The 23,659-nt window shown below is 31.0% G+C and overlaps 2 protein-coding genes across 2 annotated transcripts; both read left to right on the top strand.

Annotated features, from left to right (window-relative positions):
- Window positions 1-4,605: 4,605 nt before the first annotated feature.
- LOC109014473 (signal peptide peptidase-like 2) lies at window positions 4,606-11,190 on the top strand. The gene is made up of 14 exons (XM_018996952.2): window positions 4,606-4,971; window positions 5,778-5,936; window positions 6,057-6,168; window positions 6,474-6,593; window positions 6,810-6,961; window positions 7,072-7,254; window positions 7,468-7,502; window positions 8,011-8,167; window positions 8,534-8,587; window positions 9,293-9,385; window positions 9,496-9,638; window positions 10,408-10,478; window positions 10,723-10,806; window positions 10,893-11,190. The coding sequence occupies exons 1-14, from the start codon at window positions 4,825-4,827 to the stop codon at window positions 11,009-11,011; spliced, it is 1,629 nt and encodes a 542-aa protein (XP_018852497.1). The 5' UTR covers window positions 4,606-4,824; the 3' UTR covers window positions 11,012-11,190.
- Window positions 11,191-17,469: 6,279 nt separating this feature from the next.
- Window positions 17,470-20,073, top strand: LOC109014480 (aquaporin PIP1-3). Its single transcript, XM_018996960.2, has 4 exons — window positions 17,470-17,907; window positions 18,054-18,352; window positions 19,498-19,638; window positions 19,756-20,073. The coding sequence occupies exons 1-4, from the start codon at window positions 17,580-17,582 to the stop codon at window positions 19,849-19,851; spliced, it is 864 nt and encodes a 287-aa protein (XP_018852505.1). The 5' UTR covers window positions 17,470-17,579; the 3' UTR covers window positions 19,852-20,073.
- Window positions 20,074-23,659: the final 3,586 nt, after the last annotated feature.

The following is a 23,659-nucleotide window of genomic DNA, read 5'->3' as shown; positions in this document are numbered from 1 at the left end:
TTGGTGGAGGTATTAGCAAAGGTTTAATCTTTGTTTCCTTTATTTTGCCAGCGCGACAAGGGGACTTATAAATCACATACTATATGAGTTTGAGAAGATGTATGGTCGTAAATTCAGCAAAACCTCTTGATATTCTTCGGAAGTTCTATTTCTGATTCTCGTTTTCGGTTTTAGATCATGTTTTGATAAAATTAAGTAATAATGATAGAGATTTGAGTGGTAAATAGGACTTCTGTTTTAGTTTCATGTTGCGGGTGTTGAGCTATTATATTGATTGAAATCTGCATTCTTGGAATTTGTAGACTGGCCTTTCCATGCTGTTCATTTTCCATTTAAGATGGCTATGATTCATTATATCAAACTGATCTACATATACTAACCATATGGTTTATATGTAAAATTGGTGAAGCCTAGACTTCCATCTTTTTGTTTGTGGTATTTGTAGTCTTTTTTAGCGATTTCAATTCTATTGATCGTGACTTAAGAGTCAATTTGACACCATCATCAATGATCAAAGTCAAATGCATATGCAGTTCTAGACAGTCTTCCCTTTATCTGATAATTTGTGTTTGTAGTTATGAACATAGGTTAAAAAATCAAGAGTTTCGGATGTTGAGGATTTGAACAAATTTCATAATTCAGAAGGATGATCATTTGATACAATGAAAATATCTGAGTCTACACAAGAAAATCCTTTAGTTTCATGGTGGAATCGTTCTGCTTGGTGATAAAGATGCATTGGTGCTGGCGGTAAAATGTCAACTTCAGTTGATATAAAGTGCAATATTGGATGAAGGCTTTGAAACTTGATTTGATCGTTCTCTAGTCTCTACAACATAATGAGAATAATGTTTAGATGGTAACTATTATCGATAAAAAAAAAAAAAAAATTGTTGAGATAGTAACCATCGAGTGGATAGTAGAATCAAGTCGGGTGAACATGAGTTATTATGCAAATTGGAGAAAGCATATGATCATGCTAATTGGAATTTTTTGTTACACATACTCACGAGGTATGGCCTTGGTGAGAAATGGTGCTCTTGGATTTAAATTTTATACATCCATAGTATGTTTCTCCATTTGGTGAATGGTATTCCAATAGATTTTTTTGGGAGCTTGTGTTTGAGAAAAAGCAATCCCCTATCTCTATTACTTTTTATTTTTATAACGAAACTTTTAGTAAAATGATCACAAATCTTGGGGAATGCGGATTTCTATCTAGATTTGCAATGGGGGAAGCAAGAACTGCCACTCTTGAGATTACTCACCTCTTATTTGTGGATGATACTCTTGTCTTCTGTGGAGCTAACTAAAATCACATTCAAGTTTTGATGGTGTTCTTATTTGCTTTGAAGCAACATCAGGTTTGAAAGTGAATTTAGTCAAGTTATAACTAGTTCCAGCTGGAAATGTTTCAAGTTTATTGAGTTGGGCTAATATTCTGAGGTGCAAAGTTTCAACCTTGTATATGAAGTATCTTAGTCTTCCCTTAGATGTTCATTCAAGTCGAAATATATAGGGGATGTGGTGTTGGAAAAATGGAGTGTAAATTGGCTAGCTAGAAGAAGATATACTTGTCCAAAGGTACTAGAGTTACTTCGATAAAAAGTACTCTTTCCAAAATTTTCATGTATTTTATTATTATTATTATTATTATTCTCACTACCGTGCAAGGTGGCTCACTAGTTATAAAAATTACAAGAAGATTTCTTATGGGGGAATGGATGAAGAAGTCAAGTTCCATTTGGTTAATTGGGCTACGGTTTTACTCTGACTTGTGAATGAAGATTGAGAATTCAAAACTTGTTGGCTTTCAATAAGGCCTTATTGGGTAAGTGGTTGCGAATATACCAAAAATAAAGGGGAGCTTTGTGGAGGGTTATAAGAGTCTTGCTACTGATAGGTTGACTGATAATTGCAATTTTTTTTACATGTTTTTAAAACATCTTTAAATATTTTTTTTAAATACATAAATTCACCAATAATCAATTCTTTAACCATTAAAAGAAAAAAATAATCGATCAAACCATCGGTTCACTTAGCATTTCTTAGGTTATAATAGATCTAAAATATGGTGGATATTGGGGAGAATGATGCTCGAATGAGGTGAGCAGATCCTATGGGTTGGGGCTTTCGAAACACATAAGAAGAGGATGAACAATCTTCTCTTGATACATATGTTTTGTAGTTGGGGATGGTTCCAAAATTAAATTCTGGTATGATTTATGGTGTGGTGATCAAACCCTAAAGAAAACTTACCCAATGATCTACTGTATTGCACGGAGATATGAGGCTTCAATTGCAGACTTTATGGGTTTATCTAGTGGTTTCCCTCAATGGAATGTCCTATTTCATAGGATTGCATAAGATTGAGAAATTGACACATTTACTGATTTTTTTAATCTTGTATATACTTGTACAGTGAATGGGAGAGCTGATCAGACGTTTTGGTATCCATCCAAGAGAGGAAGCTTCGTTGTTCATTCGTTCTACAAGTCCCTTATGACACAAAATATAAATTCATTCCCATGGAATAACATATTGAAGACTAAGGCCCCCAACAACTTCTTTCTTTGTATAAACAACTTCGTTAGGGAAGATCTCCACCCTAGGTAGCCTAATGAAGCATTGAATCATTGTGTTGGATTAGTTTTATGAGTCGTGCTACACCCACGGAGGGTGTAGCCCAACATATTCTCTCGAGAAGACTAAATGTATTTTTTTCACACATTTTTGTATACACTTGAACATTTTAAAAAAAATCACAACATCATTAAAAAAATATTTATTTAATGATTAAGTAGAAAAAATAAAAAAGTGAGTCGGGATCCACTGTAAGGAGAATTTATTGAGACATATAACATTTTGTAATTTTATATCTACAAGAAAATTAGGGAGTCCATGGAGCACCTATTATTGCATTGTGACGTAGAATGAGTTCATGGAATGATATATTTGCTAGGATGAGATTCCATTGGGTGAAAACATGATTAGAATTCGAGAGGCATTCAAAGTAACTCTAAAATAATAGATACGTGGAAGATGGAATCAATCTGTTTATGCTGGTGCATATGAATGAAGAGGAATGGTGAGATTTTTTAGGATCACGAAAGGACAAAAGACGACCATTGAACTTTTTTTTATTAATATTTTATTTTATTGGTCGATTGTAATATATTTTAATGATATGAATATCTTTAAACACTTATGCGTAGATGTTATTCTTGCATAAGTCTTTTATGCTTGGAAATGCCTATTTTTAATAAATTTCTTATCTATTAATAAAAAAAAAAAATTCTATTCATCATCTATATTTTTTATCATATCATAATATAGTATTAAATGATAAGTTTATAAGTGAAATATAATAAATAATTTTTAATTATCTAATGTCACATCATAAAATGATAGGAGAATAATAAAAACTAAGATGATGAATATATTTTTTCTAAGAGTCCTGCTACGAGTCCAGAATTCTGGACCTAAAAATTGACTCGAAAAGAGTAATTTTTTTTTTCTTTTTTTTTTTCATGTATTTTTTTAATCATCACAAATATTTAAAAAAATAAAAAATTCACAATATTATTAAAAAATATTTTTTTAATCATTCGATAAAAAAAAAAAAAAAATTCCCATTCGAGATATTTTTTAGGTTCCAAATTCGAAACCAAAGCTAAAGGCCTATTGATGTGTTTTCCCACAAATTTCCAAATGAGCGTACGTGCACAAACATCTATTTATCCATATATTTTTTTTTGGTTATTTACTTATTAAAATCATAATTAGAATTTAAAATAATTAATAATTTAGTTGCCAAAAGTAAAAACCCGCATTTTCATTAATGACACCGCCATAACTATCAACTACAAAATCTTTACCAATAATTTAGTATTTAAAATAAGTCATTTTACTTCCAAATTGATGTGCCATCCGTATCACTAACATAGAACATGACCCTTATAAAAAAAAAAAACATAGAACATGATAATGTTTATATATATATATAAAAAAAAAGAACATGATAATATTTGATTTATATAAGAAGTTTATAATCAATTTTTTTTATATAAATTAAATCTTAATGTATTAATACTGTGGAAAGTATATTTTCTACACTAATTTTTAAAAATAATTTTTAAATAAATTATGAATTATACAGAATATTAATTAAATTATAAAATACTATAAATTATAAAAACATATAAATTATAAATAAAAAAATTAGAAATTGATGAATTTTGAGGTTAGATCATGGATACTTCGTAGTAATAATATAAAGGATTTTAAAATGTATGCTCACAACTCAAGTAATTCATCGCTTTAATTATTAAAATAAAAGTTGATGCAACATGATTTTATATCATTAGTATGATATATGATTAATGTGTTAATCAATAAGTTTACGAATAGATTTATAATTAATATAATTTCTGTTTATTTTAATGTTGATTGATTTATTTTTTTATTATTTAATTAGTAATATTAGATGGATTATCTAAATTTCGTATATTTTTATTAAAAAAAAAAGAAATTTATTATATAAAAAAATGAATATTTTATTGTTAGTTATAATTTCTAAATTTGTCAACTATTTTTCAAAAGAGTACTCAATTATTGACTTAAAGACCACACAAATTCCTATTTAAGTTTTGATCCCCTTGACTAAGGACAGCGTTGTTTTTGTTTTCACGAACAAAAAAAAAGCTGCTCTGTCTCTCTCTCTCTCTCTCTCTCGCTCACCCTTCCTGTGTGCTCCGAGGCTGTGATGCAGAGGAAGAAGACCCAAAAGGGTTGGTGAATCTCGTGGAGGCAGCTCAAGAATCCATGGATTTGCAGAGGCCTTGCTGGGTCGTCTTCGTGTTAGCTCTGATTTCAATTGTTTGTCATCCTTGGAATGCGAGAGCCGGGGACATAGTTCACGACGACGATTTAGCTCCCAAAAAGCCCGGCTGTGAGAACGACTTCGTTCTAGTAAAAGCTTTCTCTCCGATACTCATTTCTTATTTCCGTGATTTGTCATCTCGGTCTTGCTTAATTTGTCTTTTTTTCTTTAATTATTGGCTTTTGTTATGGTTTAGCTGTATCGAAAAATACTATTTCGCTAATTGTAAAATATATCAAATTTCATTTGTTTTTATTTGGAGCTAATATTGCACCCACTTGCAAACGGAGATGGTGAGCTCATCGTTGTTTTTTTTTTTTTCAAAACCCTTCTGTTGTTTTTTCCCGATTTAGTTGTTAGGCTTTAAAGACTTCAATTGGTCTAGAGCTTAGTTTAATGTTACTTCATTGAGGAAAGGTAGATTTGTACATATTTTCCTCCTCCAGAATTTGTGCTTGTTTTTATCTTTGCTTTTGTTTTCTTCTAAAGACTTCTGTTTCGCTTGAGGTTGGGGCTGGGCTTTGGTTTTTTCTTTTTTAACTATTTTTTTTTCTATGCATTTTACATTCAGCAATTTCTCCGGTGGTTGCCGGTTTGTATGTATCATATAGAGGGTACTAGACGCTTGGATTTGTAAGTGTTAATGATACCGCTGACTCAGGTAATCTAGCTTTGAGAATCTTACAAGGCAGAAGTTAGAATTATGAAAAAACTTGTCTACTTTCTTGTGTCATAATTGGGAACTTTCTCACGCTGTGTGGATTGGCATTGAATGTACGTGCTTTTGGTGAGCCAAAACTGGAGGGACATGTACTAATGATTTGGTGCCTTATACCTCCTTTAATTTAGTCTTGCAGATTTTCTTATCTGTAAATCGAACGTTGCTTATGTTTAGGTAAAAATTCAGACTTGGGTTGATGGCATAGAGGATGCTGAATTTGTTGGTGTGGGTGCTCGATTTGGCACTACCATTGTGTCAAAGGAGAAAAATGCAAACCAAAGCCGTCTTACTCTCTCAGACCCACGCGATTGTTGCAGTAAACCAAAGAAGAAGGTTTTTCTTTTTTTTCCTTCTATCCCATACATTCTAGATGTTTATATATGATCGTGCTTTTTGGGAAAATGTACTTACTGATTCCAATGTGTGCATGATACTGTGATTGGGTGTTGTTAGCTTGCTGGAGATGTTGTAATTGTGCATCGAGGGAACTGCAAATTCACAACGAAGGCAAATGTTGCAGAAGCTGCTGGTGCTTCAGCTTTACTCATTGTAAATAACCAGAAAGGTAATCAGTATATCTGATTTTGTTTTTTGATGCACGTGTTGACAGTAGAGTATTTAAAGTTAAGTAAATAAACGTTATAATACCTGTGAAAAGAATTTTGTATAATGAATAACATTATCCCATTTTTTTTAACATGTAGGGTGTTATATATATATTTTTTGTTAAGTAATATAAGGGTGTTGTATTGATTATCTATGATAAGTTAAAATATTTAGATAGTGGTCCAGAATAAAATTTCTGAAAGCTAAAGGTCTTGATATCCACCTTTATTCACTTTATTTTGAAGCTGTTTCTTTTTCCTGCAGAACTTTACAAGATGGTTTGTGAGCCAGATGAAACTGACCTAGATATACACATTCCTGCTGTCATGCTCCCGCAAGATGCTGGTGCAAGTTTGGAAAAAATGCTAATGAATAGTTCAAGAGGTAAGCATTTCCTTGTTCTTCATAATCACAAAGCAACAAGGAACCAGATGTCCAAAAGGATTTTTGTTTGTCATAGATTTTTTGTTGCTTTGAACATGTAATTATCTATTTGGATCTCACTCAGGCGACAAATCCTGTGGCATCTTTTTTAGGTGCATAGATTTTCCCACTGCTGCTTTTATACAGCTTACTTGAATTTTCAGGCTTTCTCTGCAGTGTCTGTGCAGCTATACTCTCCACGGAGACCAGTAGTTGACATAGCGGAGGTATTTTTATGGTTGATGGCAGTTGGTACCATCTTATGTGCATCTTATTGGTCCGCATGGAGTGCTAGAGAAGCAGCTATTGAACAAGACAAGCTAATTAAGGTCACCTTTTGCTATTCCTAGCTAAATAGGTTTAGCCATTCCTAAACTAGTGTTCTTCTCCTTCTCTTTACAAAATACTGGCTGAGTTACTATATATCTTATTCTTGCAGGATGCTGTAGATGAAATCCCGAGTACCAAGGCCATGGGCACTAGTGGTGTTGTAGACATCAACATAACATCTGCTGTCCTGTTTGTTGTTATTGCTTCATGCTTCTTGGTTATTCTGTACAAGCTTATGTCATTCTGGTTCGTTGAGCTTTTGGTTGTTCTTTTCTGCATAGGCGGTATAGAGGTATTCCCTGCTTCATAATTATGAATTTGCCTTCATGCTTGTATTTGTATATGGACACGGAAAAGCATTACACAAAAGTAATATGAACCTTGACTCAAATCTGAACATATTTGACTCAGTTTGTCTTTGTTTCATTATACTCTTTTTAGTCTGCATTTGTTTTTTCTATTGTTTCTGAGTGAAGCCTAACTCTGTAGTTCCTTGTATATGCAGGGCTTGCAAACTTGCTTGGTTGCTTTATTATCAAGGTACATAGTATCTCTTCCTGAGAAATGAGTCAAATGGCTTTCAGCATATTACACAAATATGTATTGGAGCAACTATCCAGACACATGGGCACATAGTGGCTGTTGGTATAAATTATAATTGTTGCATCTTTGCCTTAGGAGGCTCAGTGCTTGCACTTTTATGTTCCCTTACCTGAACTCTGTTAAATTAGATGATCGGTAGAAGCTTAACTAGGCCAACAAGTAATGACAAACTCCCTCTTTGAATATGAATGTTTTGTCCATTTACCAATCTTCTTTATATATGTGCAAAGTCAAATGTACAAGCTTTTAAAATCTCAACTTAAAAAACTGTAAATTTTTTTAGCTTTGGCAAAGATTACTGTGTTGGCCCCTGTTTCTCTTCACGTGCTTCTATATCTTTCTTATTTGATTACTGATTTAAAGGATTTAGTACGCTGTTAGATGAGAGATTTTGTTTCTTAATTTTTTTCAAGGTCTAGAACTAAACCCCCACATCCTTGTGCAGGTGCTTCAAACGTCCTGGAGCTTCATATATCAAAGTACCTTTCTTTGGAGCCATCACATATCTAACTTTGGCTGTTTCTCCATTATGCATAGCATTTGCTGTTGTTTGGGCAGTTTACCGAAATGTATCCTTTGCCTGGATCGGTCAAGATATACTTGTAAGGATAAACTTCAGTGTGTTGCTTTTATTTTTTTCAACGATTAGAAGTATTACATAAGAGACCAAACGGTAGTACACAATAGATCTCTAAGTTATCAATGGTACGCATGAGCTCCTTTAGATGACAAAAGAGTTCACACATCTATCTTGAGTTCTTGATTGCAGCCTTTGCTTCCTTTCTTTAGCCTTGTCTTCACTCCTACATCCTTAGCCAACTCATCATTCCCTAGACAGTCGATCGCTATTGACTGCAAATTTAACATAGGTTAAACTTGTGGCCTGAAGCCTGTTCTAAGTTATCTTATTGACTTTTAGGATAAGGTGATGATGACTAACACTTTTTTTTTTTTAACTCGTCAATCAGGGAATTGCACTGATAATCACTGTTCTTCAGATTGTACATGTTCCCAATCTCAAGGTAATGATTCAAACTCCATCATTTTATTGCTGAGGAATGATCTGGATGAGGCTGTCTTTTTTCTGATGGTCCATATCAAACACTATGATGGTGTGCATAAAAACAATATACATTAGTAAATAGCATGAGACTCTGTATGTGCATATCCATATCTGTTAATTTGAAATTTCGAAAGAACTTTCAGCAGGCTGGGACTTAAGTTTGCACATTGGAGAGCATATTGGCATTGTTTAATGTGTTTCTCTTTGAGTCCACTAAGGCTGAGAATAGCTTGTGGCTGAAATCTTTATTATTATTATTTTATGTTTTTATGTCTTTATGCATGATGTTTTTGTCTTTGTTATCCTTGTTCCATCTCACAATATATAAAAGTTTAGAAATGGTATGTATTTAATGAAACAATCTTCTTAAAATGTTCTTCCATAGGTAAAGAATGGTAGTTTCAAAATTCAGGGTAAAATGGAAATTTATATGGATAATTGTTTTTTTTTTTTACATTTTATTTTATTTTTGTGCACACTCTTCTATTTTGAGATGGAGGGTGTTTATTGACTAATCCTTTACAATTATTTTGTAACTATTTTGTTATTGATCAGTTTTACTTCATGTCAAGAAGTGTAGATGGAATGGACTCGAAAAGCATTGATATGCCTAAGAATTGAGTAACCATTCTTCTGACTTGATTCTTAATAATTTGGTAATCAGGTGGGTACAGTTCTTCTCAGTTGTGCCTTCCTATATGACATCTTTTGGGTGTTTGTTTCTAAGAAGTTGTTCCATGAAAGTGTGATGATTGTGGTAAGTAATCAATATAAGCTTACTCTATGACTGATCAAGACAAATAGTTTAGACTACTAGGACCTTCAAATGCTGAAAAGAACATCCAATTATTTATATCTTTTCCACAGGTAGCTCGTGGTGATAAAAGTGGTGAGGATGGTATCCCAATGCTACTGAAGATTCCACGCATGTTTGATCCTTGGGGTGGATACAGCATCATAGGATTTGGTGACATCCTTTTACCTGGACTGCTAATAGCGTTCTCTCTTAGGTCAAAGCTCCTTTTCTCCTATTCAAGATTTTGTTCTTAATTGCTTTATACTTGTTAGCTTGAGCTATGAAAGAGTGTTGTTCTTCTTGTGCTGTCGAATCTCCAATCGTTTTCCCTTTTTTCGGTTGGGTTTTAAAAAAAATAAAATAAATTATTTTTCTATGGTCGCCATTTTTTTTTTTTTTTGCCTGATTGGGCAGCTGTAATCTACTTGTTTGGATTGTCTAGCTTACATGGAGTTTTAGCCATAATTTATTCAAAGAGCTATAGATTTGAGTAATAAAGTTGGTTGATTTTAAGAGTATGAGAACCAGAATAATAGGATAAGAAACTTCAATTAATTTATTCATTGTAAGGGATTGTTCTTGTGCTTCCTTGGAGTGTTGATTTGTTTTTTAATGCTCAAAACGCCCCTTGTTTGACCTAGAAGATGCTGGACAAAGAGAAATTTTAGTTCTTACAACAGAAATTCCATGTGGCACTGACCCCAGTATATCGAATCCTCCTCCCCATTGCCGAAAGGAAAAAAAAAACAACAATTCCGAATCTAGATAGTTGTTAGATTCCAGAATTTCATCTTTTTCCCTGTTCCGATCATAATTGCAATTGTAGCATGCTTTAAAGTAGTGCCACCAATGAGGAACCCTGATTGCTGCCTCTTCTGGTTGTGACTCTTTTCCAATCCTTGGGTTCTTAATCTAATCTGTACTTTGATGATTCTTGTGTTTGGCGTGTGTATGTGTATCAATATCTTAAAATATCCTTGCAGGTATGATTGGCTGGCAAATAAGACTCTACGAGCTGGATACTTCTTGTGGGCAATGCTTGCATATGGATTAGGTAAGAAATAATACACAAGTCTCCTTTCTCTTGTTGCTTGTCAAAAAGTCTACTTTCTCTTGCTGTTTGTTATAATTATAATTATTATTGTTATTATTATTTTGCAAAGCAACCTCCACCACCCTTATCCGACAATAAGACTTCATACTTATCATGAAAAGATACTAAGTTGAATAAACTATACACATCATTTTCCAGTGTCTATCATCACATCTTTCATCAAGCAGGGATTATTTTTTGGCAGGTCTTCTCATTACATATGTGGCATTGAACTTGATGGATGGGCATGGCCAACCAGCATTGCTTTACATCGTCCCATTCACCCTTGGTAATTTTCGTACAGCAAGTTCCGAAAGCCATATTGGATTGCAAAATGTCTTACTGTTATCTGGTCATTTTTTTTGACATGTGCAGGAACATTCCTAGCTTTGGGGAAAAAGAGAGGTGATCTCAGAGTCCTGTGGAGTAGAGGAGAACCTGAAAGACCCTGCCCACATGTCCAACTCCAACACTCTGAAGAATCCAATGAATAAAAATAAGATCAACTTCATGTATTATTATGTCGTCGTGTTTTCTAGCGTATTGCTGATATTGGGGTTCTGTTATATAGCCCACCAGCTTAGCAAACATGGTAATTTGTATTACCTTAATCTCCTTTATATAAACTAGGAGCTTCTTGTCAATAATATATGCATTTGACCTTTTTGAGGTATTTTTTTTTTAACCCATTAATGCATTAAATCAAGAGAAATAATATTTACAGTTCTAGGGTCAGCAAGCTTTGCATATTGCATTTCAAAAAAGTTGGTAAATCTAGGACTCACATGAAAAAAATAATTTTTTTTAATTGTGAATCTTATTTTATTTTTTCGAAGGGAGTACGCCGGATTTACACAGATTGTATTCAACATTAAATTAATGGAAGGAAAAGGAAAAGAAAAACTTGTGGACAATGGCCTTGTGCGGGAGAAAGATTTTATTAATGAGTTTGCTTAATGTAGAAGTTTGTTATATCAGCTAGGATGACAAGGTACGTAGTTTTGACCTTGTTATCATTATAATGGATCTCATAGTAAGTGGTAGTATATTACATATGAACTTGTAAAAAGCGAAACAGGAGGAAGGAGTAAGGAGCCATGGCTCTCTCCACTATGAAGGAGTGCTTTGTTGAGGAGAAGGAATTGACCATGTTTGGTGAAATGGCACTCAATTATCTCATTAATTTTACCAGAGTATTCCAAAACAAGTGCAAAGTTTTGGGACAGCCTGATTGTGAAAGTCCAACAAAAAATCATTACACTAGAATATACCCGAATATATTTTGGCATAAACTTGCCACAAAGATTAGGATTATATAGAAATTGATGTAACTACAACAAGACACATTAAAGGAATAAAATATAAAGGTACATGATAAGAATGTTTCATTAATATATTATTGCTTGTAAGAGAAGAGAATAATATATATATATATATTTATATATATTTTTGGAGCAAAATAAAAAAACAAAAACCAGATTGTAAGTTCATCACTTGACATTAATTAGCGAGCCGTCAAACTCAAACATAGGATTGTTTAGATTATCTCACTCATATTGTCTCATCAGTTCAATTTTTCCAAACTTTCAGGTAAAACATATTAAAAAATTCAATTTTTTAAAATTTTAAAACAAAAATTATATTATAACAATATTTTATTCAACTTTTAAATTTCATCTCAACTCAACTCACGATTATCTTTAAAAATAAAATAAGTAATTGTGATCATTTTCTTCCCACTAATTAAAATGGGGTTTATCTCTTTCTTGGGGTATAGCTTATTAGCTTGTCATGTATATGGACCACATGAAAGGGATATATTAGTCATAAGAAATTCTTAGTCAATATGTAAATAAATATATCAAAACCACTGTAATTTCTTGGTTCCCACTAGGGCAATTTATCTTCTTTTTTTTTTATCTATTTTTTTTTAATAGAATAGGACATTCTATCTTGATTCATAAATAAATGAACAAATAAATACTTCTGACAAATGTATCCAACTTACTCCTAAAATTACAAACCACGATATAAAAGGTTTTCCCCCTTAACTTAATATAAGTATAACCATCCTCATGTTCCATATTAAATAACGGTCGAATTAATTTCATACCATGGATTAATGGTGCTCTAATATGTTATATGATAAATTCGAGACTTATAAAAGAAAATTAAAAAATGAAACTTATAATTTAATATGATAAGTTGAATCTATTTATAATAAAAGGAGTTTCCAACATGAAGTCATGTAAGTTTATAAAATAACTTTTTTCGTACATATTTATTTATAAGCTTTACATTGTAATTTCTCATATTATATTATAATATAAATGAAATAATCCTTACAGATATTTTCCTAATAACATTAAATCAAAGTATAATAAACATCAATGCACCAATTGTTAACACTCCCTCTGTGACCACTATTCCAAAAAAGCAAATGATTAAAGAGAAGTATTTTAGCTATAAATTTTTTTTATAAAAATAAATTTAAAAATTGATGTAGTTGTTGTAAAATTATTTTTATTATAAATAAATCTAATACACCACATTAAACTGCTTTTATTTATAAATTTATTTTTATAAAATATCTTTATGACAAGCCGTGCATATATCATTTTCCATTATTATTACTAGTAAAAACTTTACTGTTCATGATAATGTAGCATGAAGAATAAAAAATCTTGCACATGCCTGTGCACAGAACACCATTCCGTGCATGTAGCAGTAATCCAATCGGTAGATTTTAATTGGATATTGTAAGTAACATTAGGATAATTGGCCCCATTTGGATGTCGGGATGGTGTCGACCTATCTTATCTTATCTTAATATTTAAATATTACTTAAATATAAATATTTTTTAATTTAAATTATCAATTTAATTATATAATCATGACTTAATCATTACAAAATTTTAAAATTTTTTTTAAATAAAATATAAAAAATAATTTAATTTTTTTAAATTTTAAAATAAAAATTATATTATAATAAAATTTTAATTTATAATTTTTTATTCAATTTTTTGTATTTTATTTTCTAAAATATATATTTTAACTCAAATTATTTTATTATTATTAACAAAATTTTTATTTTATCTCAATATCCAAATGAAATTTTAGATAAGTTTAAGTAGTAGGTTATGAATAATCCTTTATTTCCATTAGACATTAAGATTATATTTGACTGGTTCTAAATTAAAGAGTCGATAAAATTATTCCTTTAAGAAGTCAGACATTATTAGATAATTTTGTTTAATTATAAAATATTTTCCATAATAATAAAAGTGAAACGGTTGAGTATATCAACAAAAAGTCGAAAATAAATTGTCTTTCAATGAAAGGTTGTTGGGCCTAGGCATTGCTTTGAGGGGGGGAAAAATAACCTTGGCAGATTATTAATGGATGAGTGGGGCCAAGCTGACCTAGCAAAGTAGAAAAAAACAAGACACTGAAATGAAATAGGTAGCACGTGGCCACATCATAGAGATTTTGGGTGTTGTGTCCGTCAGCCTGCATTCAGCAGAGAAGCTGCAGGTCGGTATTTTTATTCAGTCTTATCGGATATAAAAAAAAAAAGAAAAAAGAAAAAGAGAAAAAACTTTTTGTTACTTTCAAAATCAAAATCAAAGTAACAAATCTACTCAATCTCTTATTATTTATATAATCTTTACACTTTACATTATTTTTAATTTTTATTATTTTTTTTACTAAATATTTATTATATAAATAATGAATAAAAAATTTAAAAAAATTTAAAAAGAATAAACTCAAAAAAATATTAAAAATTTAAAAAATTTAAAAAAGTATGGAGTGTGGAGTGTGGTGGAGGTTGTGTAGCAAAGCTCGCCTGGTTATATACTCACTGCTGGGAGCTCTCAAGTTTCCGCTAATGCAATTATGTATTTTTTTAAATTTTTTATATGATTTTTTAATATATTTTAATTTTTTTTTATAATATTATATGAAAATATTTACTTAATCACGTAGTTAAAAAAAAAAAAAAAAAATTACCAACGAGAACCTTAACGGTAAGCATAGTATTTTCCGAATGGTTGGTGCTACAGCTCCCGCTGGGACTCCTGCTGGGAGCTCCCGCTGGGGTTATAGTATTATTTAATATATATTTTATTTAAATAATTTTTATATAGATTTTTTAATATTTAAAAATATTTAAAATAAATAAAATAAAAATAAAATATTATTAAGAAAATATTTTTTTAATCCAAAAGTAAAAAATATATATTAAAAAATACTTTCTTAATTACGAAATAAAATAAAAAATTATAAAAAAATATTTTTTTATAATTTTTTATTTTACTTCATGATTAAGAAAATATTTTTTAATAATATTATGATTTTTTTAAAATATTTAAAATAATCATATTACAGCCCCCGTTGGGGGCTCCCGTTGAGTTTAACATGTACTTTTTTATGTGTAATTTTTTAATTTATTTTTTATATAGATTTTTTTTACACAAAATAAATTTAAAATATCATTAAAAAACACTTCCTTAATCAGAAAGTAAAAAAAAAAAATCATTAAAAAACACTTCCTTAATCAGAAAGTAAAAAAAAAATCATTAAAAAACACTTCGTTAATCATAAAGTAAAAAAAAAATCATTAAAAAATACTTCCTTAATCAAAAAGTAAAAAACAAATCATTAAAAAACATTTCTTTAATGAGAAAATAAAAAAAAAAAACACTTCATTAATTAGAAAGTAAAATACAAATCATTAAATATTAATTTTTATTCTACTTCGTAATTAAGAAAATATTTTTAAATGATATTATAATTTTTATTTTATTTTTTAAAATATTTAAAATTATTAAAAATATTTATATAAAAATAAATTTAAAAAAAATATATAAAAAAATACTACAATCCCCAGCGAGAGTTCCCAGCGGGAGCCCCAGCGGGGCATATAGCATTTTTCTTTCCGAATCTATAACTGGCTAATTAGGCATGCAGGTGGGCCCCAGATATTGAGGGCTGCATGTGAGTTTGAGGTAAACGCAGGAAGGACCCCACAAGGTATCATCCCATGAGTGTGAGTGAGTTGTCTCACATCTGGCTACTTTTTTTTATTTTTTATTTTTTATTTTTATTTTTAGGTAAAGATGATTGCAATGGAGATTCGAGAATGAATTTGGAAAACATGGAAATTAAAAAAACAAAAAACAAAAAAAGAAATGGGCGGCATGTTGTTGCACTTGTACTCTTTTTCAATCATGTTAGGTCATGGAAATAATTAAAAAACTATGATCATAATCATATATGTTGTTAATTGAAGATGGTATTATTATCCCAAGTCCTCCCGACTTTTACTCGATCAGTGAGAAAAACCATATTTCTTGTATCATATCTGATTAACTCAACATACATCATCATCATCATCAAGTTATATTTCTTCAAATCTCGAAGCCCTTTTGAATGCCGTCATGACATCATTGCCGCATGATAATAACTAAAAAAAATAAATAAATACAAGTTTTTTTTAAAAAAAAATTGAATGTCATGGTGACCAACTTGCTCCGGAAAATGGACCCTTTTTAATAAGTACTAATTAACCACAACGAAATGTCTTTTGCCAAGCAAGTTGGAACATCAAATCACGTATTAATGTTGACATGTAACGTATTTATTTAATAAAATAATCTAATTTAAGATGAAAATAATTTTTATAAAATAGAATTTTTTTTTAATTTTTAATAAAAAATATTATATTAAAATTGATACCAATGCATGGAAATTGAAAATAAAGTCGCTAAGATGGTCTCCTTTCATTATTTCATATCTAGCCGTTGGCCCGTTGCCACGTGCTCGCACAAGGCTGTCACTTTCCTAACGGTCACAAAACGGCCACTTTCTTCAAGCCATCCGATGCAGTTCCCGCTTGTGGCTGTGATTGCCCCAAGTCTTACCGTGTCGAAGAAGCTTCAAAGTGTCCCGTTACTTACGCCAGAGAGGGTAAAAAATAGAGGGAAATAAAAAAAGAGAGGAAAGAAAGAAGAAAAATATTTAGGCAAGTTTATAATTATAATATTATATCATGACTCTAGCATATAACCAATTGCACATAATGCATATCAAAATAATAATATTATTATTAAAAATTAAATCCCATAAATATTTAAGAAAAATTTTATTTATAATCTCTAAATAATAATTATATGTACAAACTGTTCATTAAATAAATAAAAATATTATTTTAATAAAAATATTATTATAATTTTAAAAAAAATTAAAAAAAAATTAACTAAACTTATAATACAGTCTCCATTTAAAAATTATACATAATATTGTTCAATATTTAAAGATATGCTTGAAAACACAACTATTTTCAGACTATTTCACCATTACAAACTATTTAATACTATTTTATAAATAATAGTAAAAATATAGAATAATAGTATTATTCAATACTATTTCATGAGATTTATTTATTTTCAAAATGTGGCCAAAACACTTTTATTTTCCAACTTTTTTAAGTGGATATTATTTATTTATTTGGGTTAGGTGCATGATCAGATGGCCCAGAACAGCTAATCGATTTGTTAAAAAAAAAAGAAAAAAAAGAAAAGAACAGCTAATGGAGTGCATCATGGAATTTCAAAATCCATCGGGAACATAAGAATGGTATTAATTAAAAAACAATATTATTAATAATAATAATAAAGGTTAAGGCTGTGCTAGAGGATAAGAACAAAACCAACCAACCAACCGGCAAACAGTACCTGTCAACATCCTCTGCACTTTCCAGAACAATCCCCGAATAATTTAGAACCCCCATTAGTTTAAGCAAAATCATCATCATTTATCACTAAACACTGTTAATTTCTTTTTGTCTAAAATGAAAAGATTAAAAAAAAAAAAAAAAAGACAGCCCATTTTGAAAGCAATAGACTCCCGTCACTCCCCCGTCTATAAAACCACCTTAACCTTCTTCCCTTTTCTACTTCACAGCCTTTGTTCGAGAGTGCTGAGGAAAATAGCCATCTTTTTGTTTGTTTTCTTGAGAGAGGAAGACAAGAACTCAGTTAAGTAGTGAGAGAGAGAAAGATGGAGGGAAAGGAAGAAGATGTTAAGCTTGGAGCAAACAAGTATGGAGAGAGGCAGCCCTTGGGCACAGCTGCTCAGACAGACAAAGACTACAAGGAGCCACCTCCAGCTCCTTTGTTTGAGCCAGGGGAGCTTTCCTCATGGTCCTTCTATAGGGCTGGAATTGCAGAGTTCGTGGCTACCTTCTTGTTCCTCTACATCACCATCTTGACTGTTATGGGTGTGGGCAAGTCTGACAGTAAGTGTAAAAGTGTGGGTATCCAGGGAATTGCTTGGGCTTTTGGTGGTATGATCTTTGCCCTTGTCTACTGCACGGCCGGTATCTCAGGTTAGGTTTCCCAACTCTCCTTTTAATGGGTTTTTTTCCTGCTATTTGTAATGTGCGTCTGACTTTCTTCAAGCTGCCATGGAGTTAAATGTTTTCAAGGAAGATGTTTAGTAACCAAGTATTAATTTGTGCTTGTTTTGCAACAGGTGGACACATCAATCCTGCCGTGACCTTTGGACTTCTCTTGGCAAGGAAACTCTCCCTCACAAGAGCCCTATTCTACATCATCATGCAGTGCCTTGGAGCCATCTGTGGGGCTGGTGTTGTGAAGGGATTCGAGAAGTCCCATGACTTCGAGCGCTTGAATGGTGGAGCCAACTTTGTGAACCATGGCTACACCAAGGGTGATGGCCTTGGTGCTGAGATCATTGGCACCTTTGTCCTGGTTTACACTGTCTTCTCTGCCACTGATGCCAAGAGAAGCGCCCGAGACTCTCACGTCCCTGTATGTATTTTTTGTTCTTTCTTTGTTAACTTTATCGTGTCTTCTGCCATGTTCTTTTCTCTTAAGAGTGTTTTGCAAGGGCTTTTGATGCTACATGACTTGATGTTCCATGGTCTCTTCTTGTGCTATTTACTAGCCCTTGTTTTCCCCTTTGTTTTATTGTATGCTAATCTGAGTTCTTCTGTTCTGGTGAGTTTATCTAAGTTGATATATATACCGCTAGTATAAATTTGTAATTTTTTTTATTATTATTTTGTTTTAAATATTTTTTTAACATCCTTAAAAATTAAGAAAAAAATTTAAAAAATAACTAAAAAAAAAATTAAAAATATGAAAATACTGTAGCGAATCAACGATAAACGTTAATATTGAAGATCCTAATTAGCATTTTCCATTTTATTTAGGACTGCTGAAAATTAATCATTAGATTCCCATGCCTTTGCCTTCCAGTGGTTCTTCCTTTTCAAATAAGCTTTGTATCGAACAAACGTAGCTTTTGAAGTAAACTTGTACTCTCACTAAATTAAATAAGCTGCTGGGTTCCATTAAATTTGCATTAATTTTTTTTTCTGGATTTTGTTTGATCTTGTTTCTTGCATGTCATGTGCTGCGCTGTGATGGCTTTGTCTGTGTGTTAGATATGTGGGGTTCCTTTTAGGTGAGACCTCGTGGGTGTGTGGCCCACCACACATAAAAAGCACTAGAAGACACTACGACCATAGCCGTAGTGTCTTCTTTATAGTCCCTTGGTACTTTGGTTCTCATCCACTTTGGATTAGAAAAGTATTAAATAAGTAATTAGTGTAGTATACACTTGACCATCCCAATCCATTATCCACCGTTAATTTCGATAAAGGTATCTTGCTATCAGATATTCATGGCATGCAGTAGATAAAAGATTGGAAGTCCCACTCTTCATTGATGTGACACAAGTAATCAGTGGCTGATCCAAGTTGTTAACTTTTATTTAATTAATAAAAACTTTAGAATAATGCTACTTTGATTTTTTAATTTTTTTTTTACTTAATAGCAATACATATATATTAATGACTGGATACACTATGCATTAACTCAATATTCAAGCTTGAATGCTCTTATTATTTGTTTCTTGGGTCTAATGCAATGTTTGGTGAAATGATCTACAGATTTTGGCTCCACTTCCCATTGGGTTCGCGGTGTTCTTGGTTCACTTGGCCACCATCCCCATCACAGGAACTGGTATTAACCCAGCTAGGAGTCTTGGAGCTGCCATTATCTTCAACAGAGACCGGGCCTGGGATGACCAAGTAAGTATATATATAAATAATATCATGATGACATTTATTCCCTTCTACTTTTTCATGCTTTTCAGTGGATGAAATGGATAATAATATTCTTCTTCTCTTTGCTTTGCTTTTAACCAGTGGATCTTCTGGGTGGGACCCTTCATTGGAGCTGGTCTTGCTGCTATGTACCACCAGATAGTCATCAGAGCCATTCCTTTCAAGACCAGGGCTTAAGATTGATTCACCCCCCGCCGCCCCCCCCCCCCCAACTTTGGATCTCAACCCGTCTCTGTTACTTATCTCTCTTTTTCTACTTTTTTTTTTTCCCCTTTGTTGTGTATTTCAGAGCCAACATGTGCATGTGGTGGCGTTAAGGTGTTAATTATGCGTGTAAATTATGCCATTTTAAGTTTGTGACAGCTTTTAATGGAGAATTCATTATGTTTTTTTTATATTCCCCAGTTTCCTTCCCAACATATTAAATATTGATTGCTGTTCTTCTTCCTCTCTCCATGCCTGCCTGGTGCAAAGTGAGCATAATAAAGCAAAGCCTTTTAAATTCACGGTACCGAAACAATTCTGTTAGGTGTGTCCCAAGGCAGCTGTGACCCCTCTCCTCCGCATCTGCTGTTCTCACTATGTTTTGGAATTAATTGAGGTAAGAGAAAAAAAAAAATGGAAACACACAGGGCCACAGGCTGTATGAATGACCTAGAAGGCTGTGTCTAGAGTTGGGGGGGGGGGGCCATGTGGGCGAGTTGAAATGAAAAGGTGCATCTGCTCCCACAGTGCGAGTTGAAATGAAAAGGTGCATCTGCCGCCCCCACAGTGCCAGCCACACATCTTTTGCCCACTAAAATGGGTGGCGTGTTACAACCGCCTCAAACTCCACATTTTGGTCCATCTCGAATTTTCTCGGAGCTGTCTTCTTTGCTATAATAATTTTCTCGGAGCTGTCTTCTTCGTCAACCTCTCTGGCTGGAAAATTCATGGGGAGGATACGCGTTAGTTTTTGATTGCCTAACTGACATTGATATTCTTGTCAGTCAAATAGAAAACTGGCATGTGGCGACTTTTTATTGTTAATTTTCTAGTGGGAGATTGACGGAGGCTTCAAAGTTCAAATTGCAAAAATATAAAAACTCTGGTATACAAAATTAAAAAACCGAAGTCTCAAATTTCAGAAACGTGAAAATACAGATATGCTGGGTATTTTTACATGAAAAAAAATTACAAATAATATTTTTTATAACACTTTACACAATTATATTTTAAATAATAAATATTTTTATAAGAAATCTTATAAAAGTAACATCATTTTATAAAAATATTCTTTCATTTTATAATATTGTTGTGTAATAAATATATTATGTAATAAATATATTGTTGTGTAATAAATATATATCATTACTTTTACAATTAAGGTTGTTTGGGAAGAGCATCTCATTTCATCTCTTCTCAGCAAAATTTGTTTTTTCTTAAATATCACTTAAATATAAACACTCTTTAATCATTATAATTTTTTCAAACTTCTAAATAAAATATAAAAAATAAGACTATATTTTTAAATTTCAAAACAAAAATAATATTAACAAATTTCATTCTAACATCATTTTAACTTTATAATATTTTTTATTTAATTTTTTTCATCATTTCCCAAAACTCAATAAAGCACTTAACTCAAACGATTTCACTATTATCTACAAGATAATGATATTTACAGTCGTAGAATATATAAGTAGCGCACAATATCTTTGAAAAAAATAAGTAAATACGAGATTTACATAAATATTTTTTTTTTAATAATGAACTCTACTATTTTTTAAAATAATTATGCTGTACTTATATATTTTACGATTATATATAATATTATTTTTTATAAATTTTCTTTTATAAAAATTCTTTATAGTTATATTAATTTTCGTTATCAAAACGTAGGACTCAAAAAACAAGAGAGCGACAAGAAGGCTAGTAGGCATGTGCGGAGGAAAAATGAAAGCTTCTACATATATTTTACAACTCTACTTGAAATTGATAGTAGTTTTGTAAATTTGTAAATTTTTTTAATGAAGTGACATGATTCTATTGGTCGATTAAAAATGAATTGTAGACGTATAATTAATCTGTATAACGATATGGTCAAAATGGGATCTCGCATTCCAAGTGGACTCCAAGAAGCTTTTGGCAATGTGTCTATGGTGGTCGACAATGTATAACGATAGATATGATTTTTAAAATTCTTAAAATTCTAAGCAAATAAAAAAGGAAAAGGTAGAAACTATAGTAAAAATTACAAATTTAAGAACAAAGAAGACAGAGATGGCCAGAGGATGAAGAGGTGCCAGAACAGGTCGAATATGGATGGCTCATAAACCTTAACATAAATATGAAAATGACTATATATATAAGAAAAATACTTTAGACTATAAAAATACTAAGTTATTAGTATAACTAAAAATATATATGGTATCGCCACCAAGCTCATAAATAGGGGCGGAATAAAAAAATATAGTTCGAGGGGGTCAAGTTAAAAATTCATAATTTTGGAGGGTTAAATACTAATTTTTATATAATTTATTTTATAAAAATATTTTTCAAAACTTTATTTTCATCAAATTTTTAAAATTTTAGAGGGTCAAAAGTCTCCCAAGTCTCTTAGTAGTTCCACCCTTGCTCACAAACTTTCCATTAAGAAATATAAGAAGCAAATAATTTTATTGTCGTTGAAATGAAATTTATATTTTCATTAGAGAATATATGTTATGCAGATATCTTATAGGTTAGTTTGAAAAAGTTGAATTATTTATTTTATTTTATATTAAAAATTAAAAAAATTATAATAATTAGATAAAATAAAATAAAATGAGATGAGATATTTTTTAAAAACAAGCAGAATTTTAATGATGCCAAAACACTTATAGTTAGTTCGAAATAGATATCTTGTTTTTCGTTTATTGATCGGGGAAAACAAGTCAACACATCGACGTAACAAGCGCGTTATCTGTCTTTTACGTTACTTTGCTATGCATCTTTCCAAAGGCACCTGTCGCGCAGCTTAACTTGACCCTACAACCCGACCCAACAGATTACTTTCACAACAGGTCAAAACTACTTTACCTTCCCACTTTGACAAAGAGTGGGGCGGCACTCTTCGCAACGAGTAATTATGACGAGAGTTAATGCCTTACCAATTGAAAATGACCTTTGATTAGGACACATCCAAAGACAAAAAAGAAACGTTAAGAGAATTAATATCCTACTGAATTCACAGAATTAATATATATATATATATGTATATATTAAAATAGTAGCGCTACATATAATTATATTTTTACTTATATTTTTATTTATAAAATTCATTTTATTAATTTTCTTTTAAAATTTAAAATTATTTTAAAATTTTAAAATTTTCAATATATCTATAAATTACATGTACAAAAATAAATTTTTTATAAATTTTTCTTAAATACATTTAACATTTTTCATATTAAAAATATGCCACTCATTTCACAAAAACAAAAAATATATATATATATAAAATAACGTTAGATATAATCTTAAGATATATAAGTTTCATGCACTATTTTTAAAAAAGAGTGAGATTTAATATTAAAAATTAATTTTTTCATATAAATCTCATACTTATTCATTTTTTAAAAAAAAAATACGAGGAGTCGTTTGAATTTATAGATGAGTTAAGATGATTTGTAAATAGTAGAATAAAAATTGAATTGTTTATTATATTTTGTGTAGGAATTTAAAAAAGTTGTTTTGAGATTTAAAAAAGTTGAATTAGTTATTATATTTTATGTGAAAATTTGAAAAAGTTATAATGATGAGATGAAATGAGTTGAAATGAGTGGAGATAAATTTTGAAAAAGAGTTAACTTTATTATTAAAAAATTAATTTTTTTTTTTAGATAGATCCCAACAAATTAAAAAATTAAAACTTGATGGAGAAATGAAATAGGCCGGTTTTTTAAATAATTAATAATTAAAAAAACAGTGTAATAGTTGGACGTAACTTGGACTATATTAATTG

Source organism: Juglans regia, chromosome 2 (assembly GCF_001411555.2).
Source record: "Juglans regia cultivar Chandler chromosome 2, Walnut 2.0, whole genome shotgun sequence".
Lineage (NCBI taxonomy): Eukaryota > Viridiplantae > Streptophyta > Magnoliopsida > Fagales > Juglandaceae > Juglans > Juglans regia.
Note: the sequence above shows the minus strand (reverse complement) of the source record. Positions and strands in the feature narration are given on the sequence as shown.

What these genes read in the sequence shown, in the direction of transcription:
- LOC109014473 (XM_018996952.2), top strand. Translation starts at nt 4,825, where the DNA reads ATGGATTTGCAGAGGCCTTGCTGGGTCGTCTTCGTGTTAGCTCTGATT. An exon ending in AACAAGACAAGCTAATTAAG is followed by an intron (nt 6,962 to 7,071) that starts GTCACCTTTTGC and finishes TTATTCTTGCAG; the next exon opens with GATGCTGTAGATGAAATCCC. An exon ending in TCTGCATAGGCGGTATAGAG is followed by an intron (nt 7,255 to 7,467) that starts GTATTCCCTGCT and finishes TTGTATATGCAG; the next exon opens with GGCTTGCAAACTTGCTTGGT.
- LOC109014480 (XM_018996960.2), top strand. Translation starts at nt 17,580, where the DNA reads ATGGAGGGAAAGGAAGAAGATGTTAAGCTTGGAGCAAACAAGTATGGA. An exon ending in CTGCACGGCCGGTATCTCAG is followed by an intron (nt 17,908 to 18,053) that starts GTTAGGTTTCCC and finishes GTTTTGCAACAG; the next exon opens with GTGGACACATCAATCCTGCC. An exon ending in ACCGGGCCTGGGATGACCAA is followed by an intron (nt 19,639 to 19,755) that starts GTAAGTATATAT and finishes GCTTTTAACCAG; the next exon opens with TGGATCTTCTGGGTGGGACC.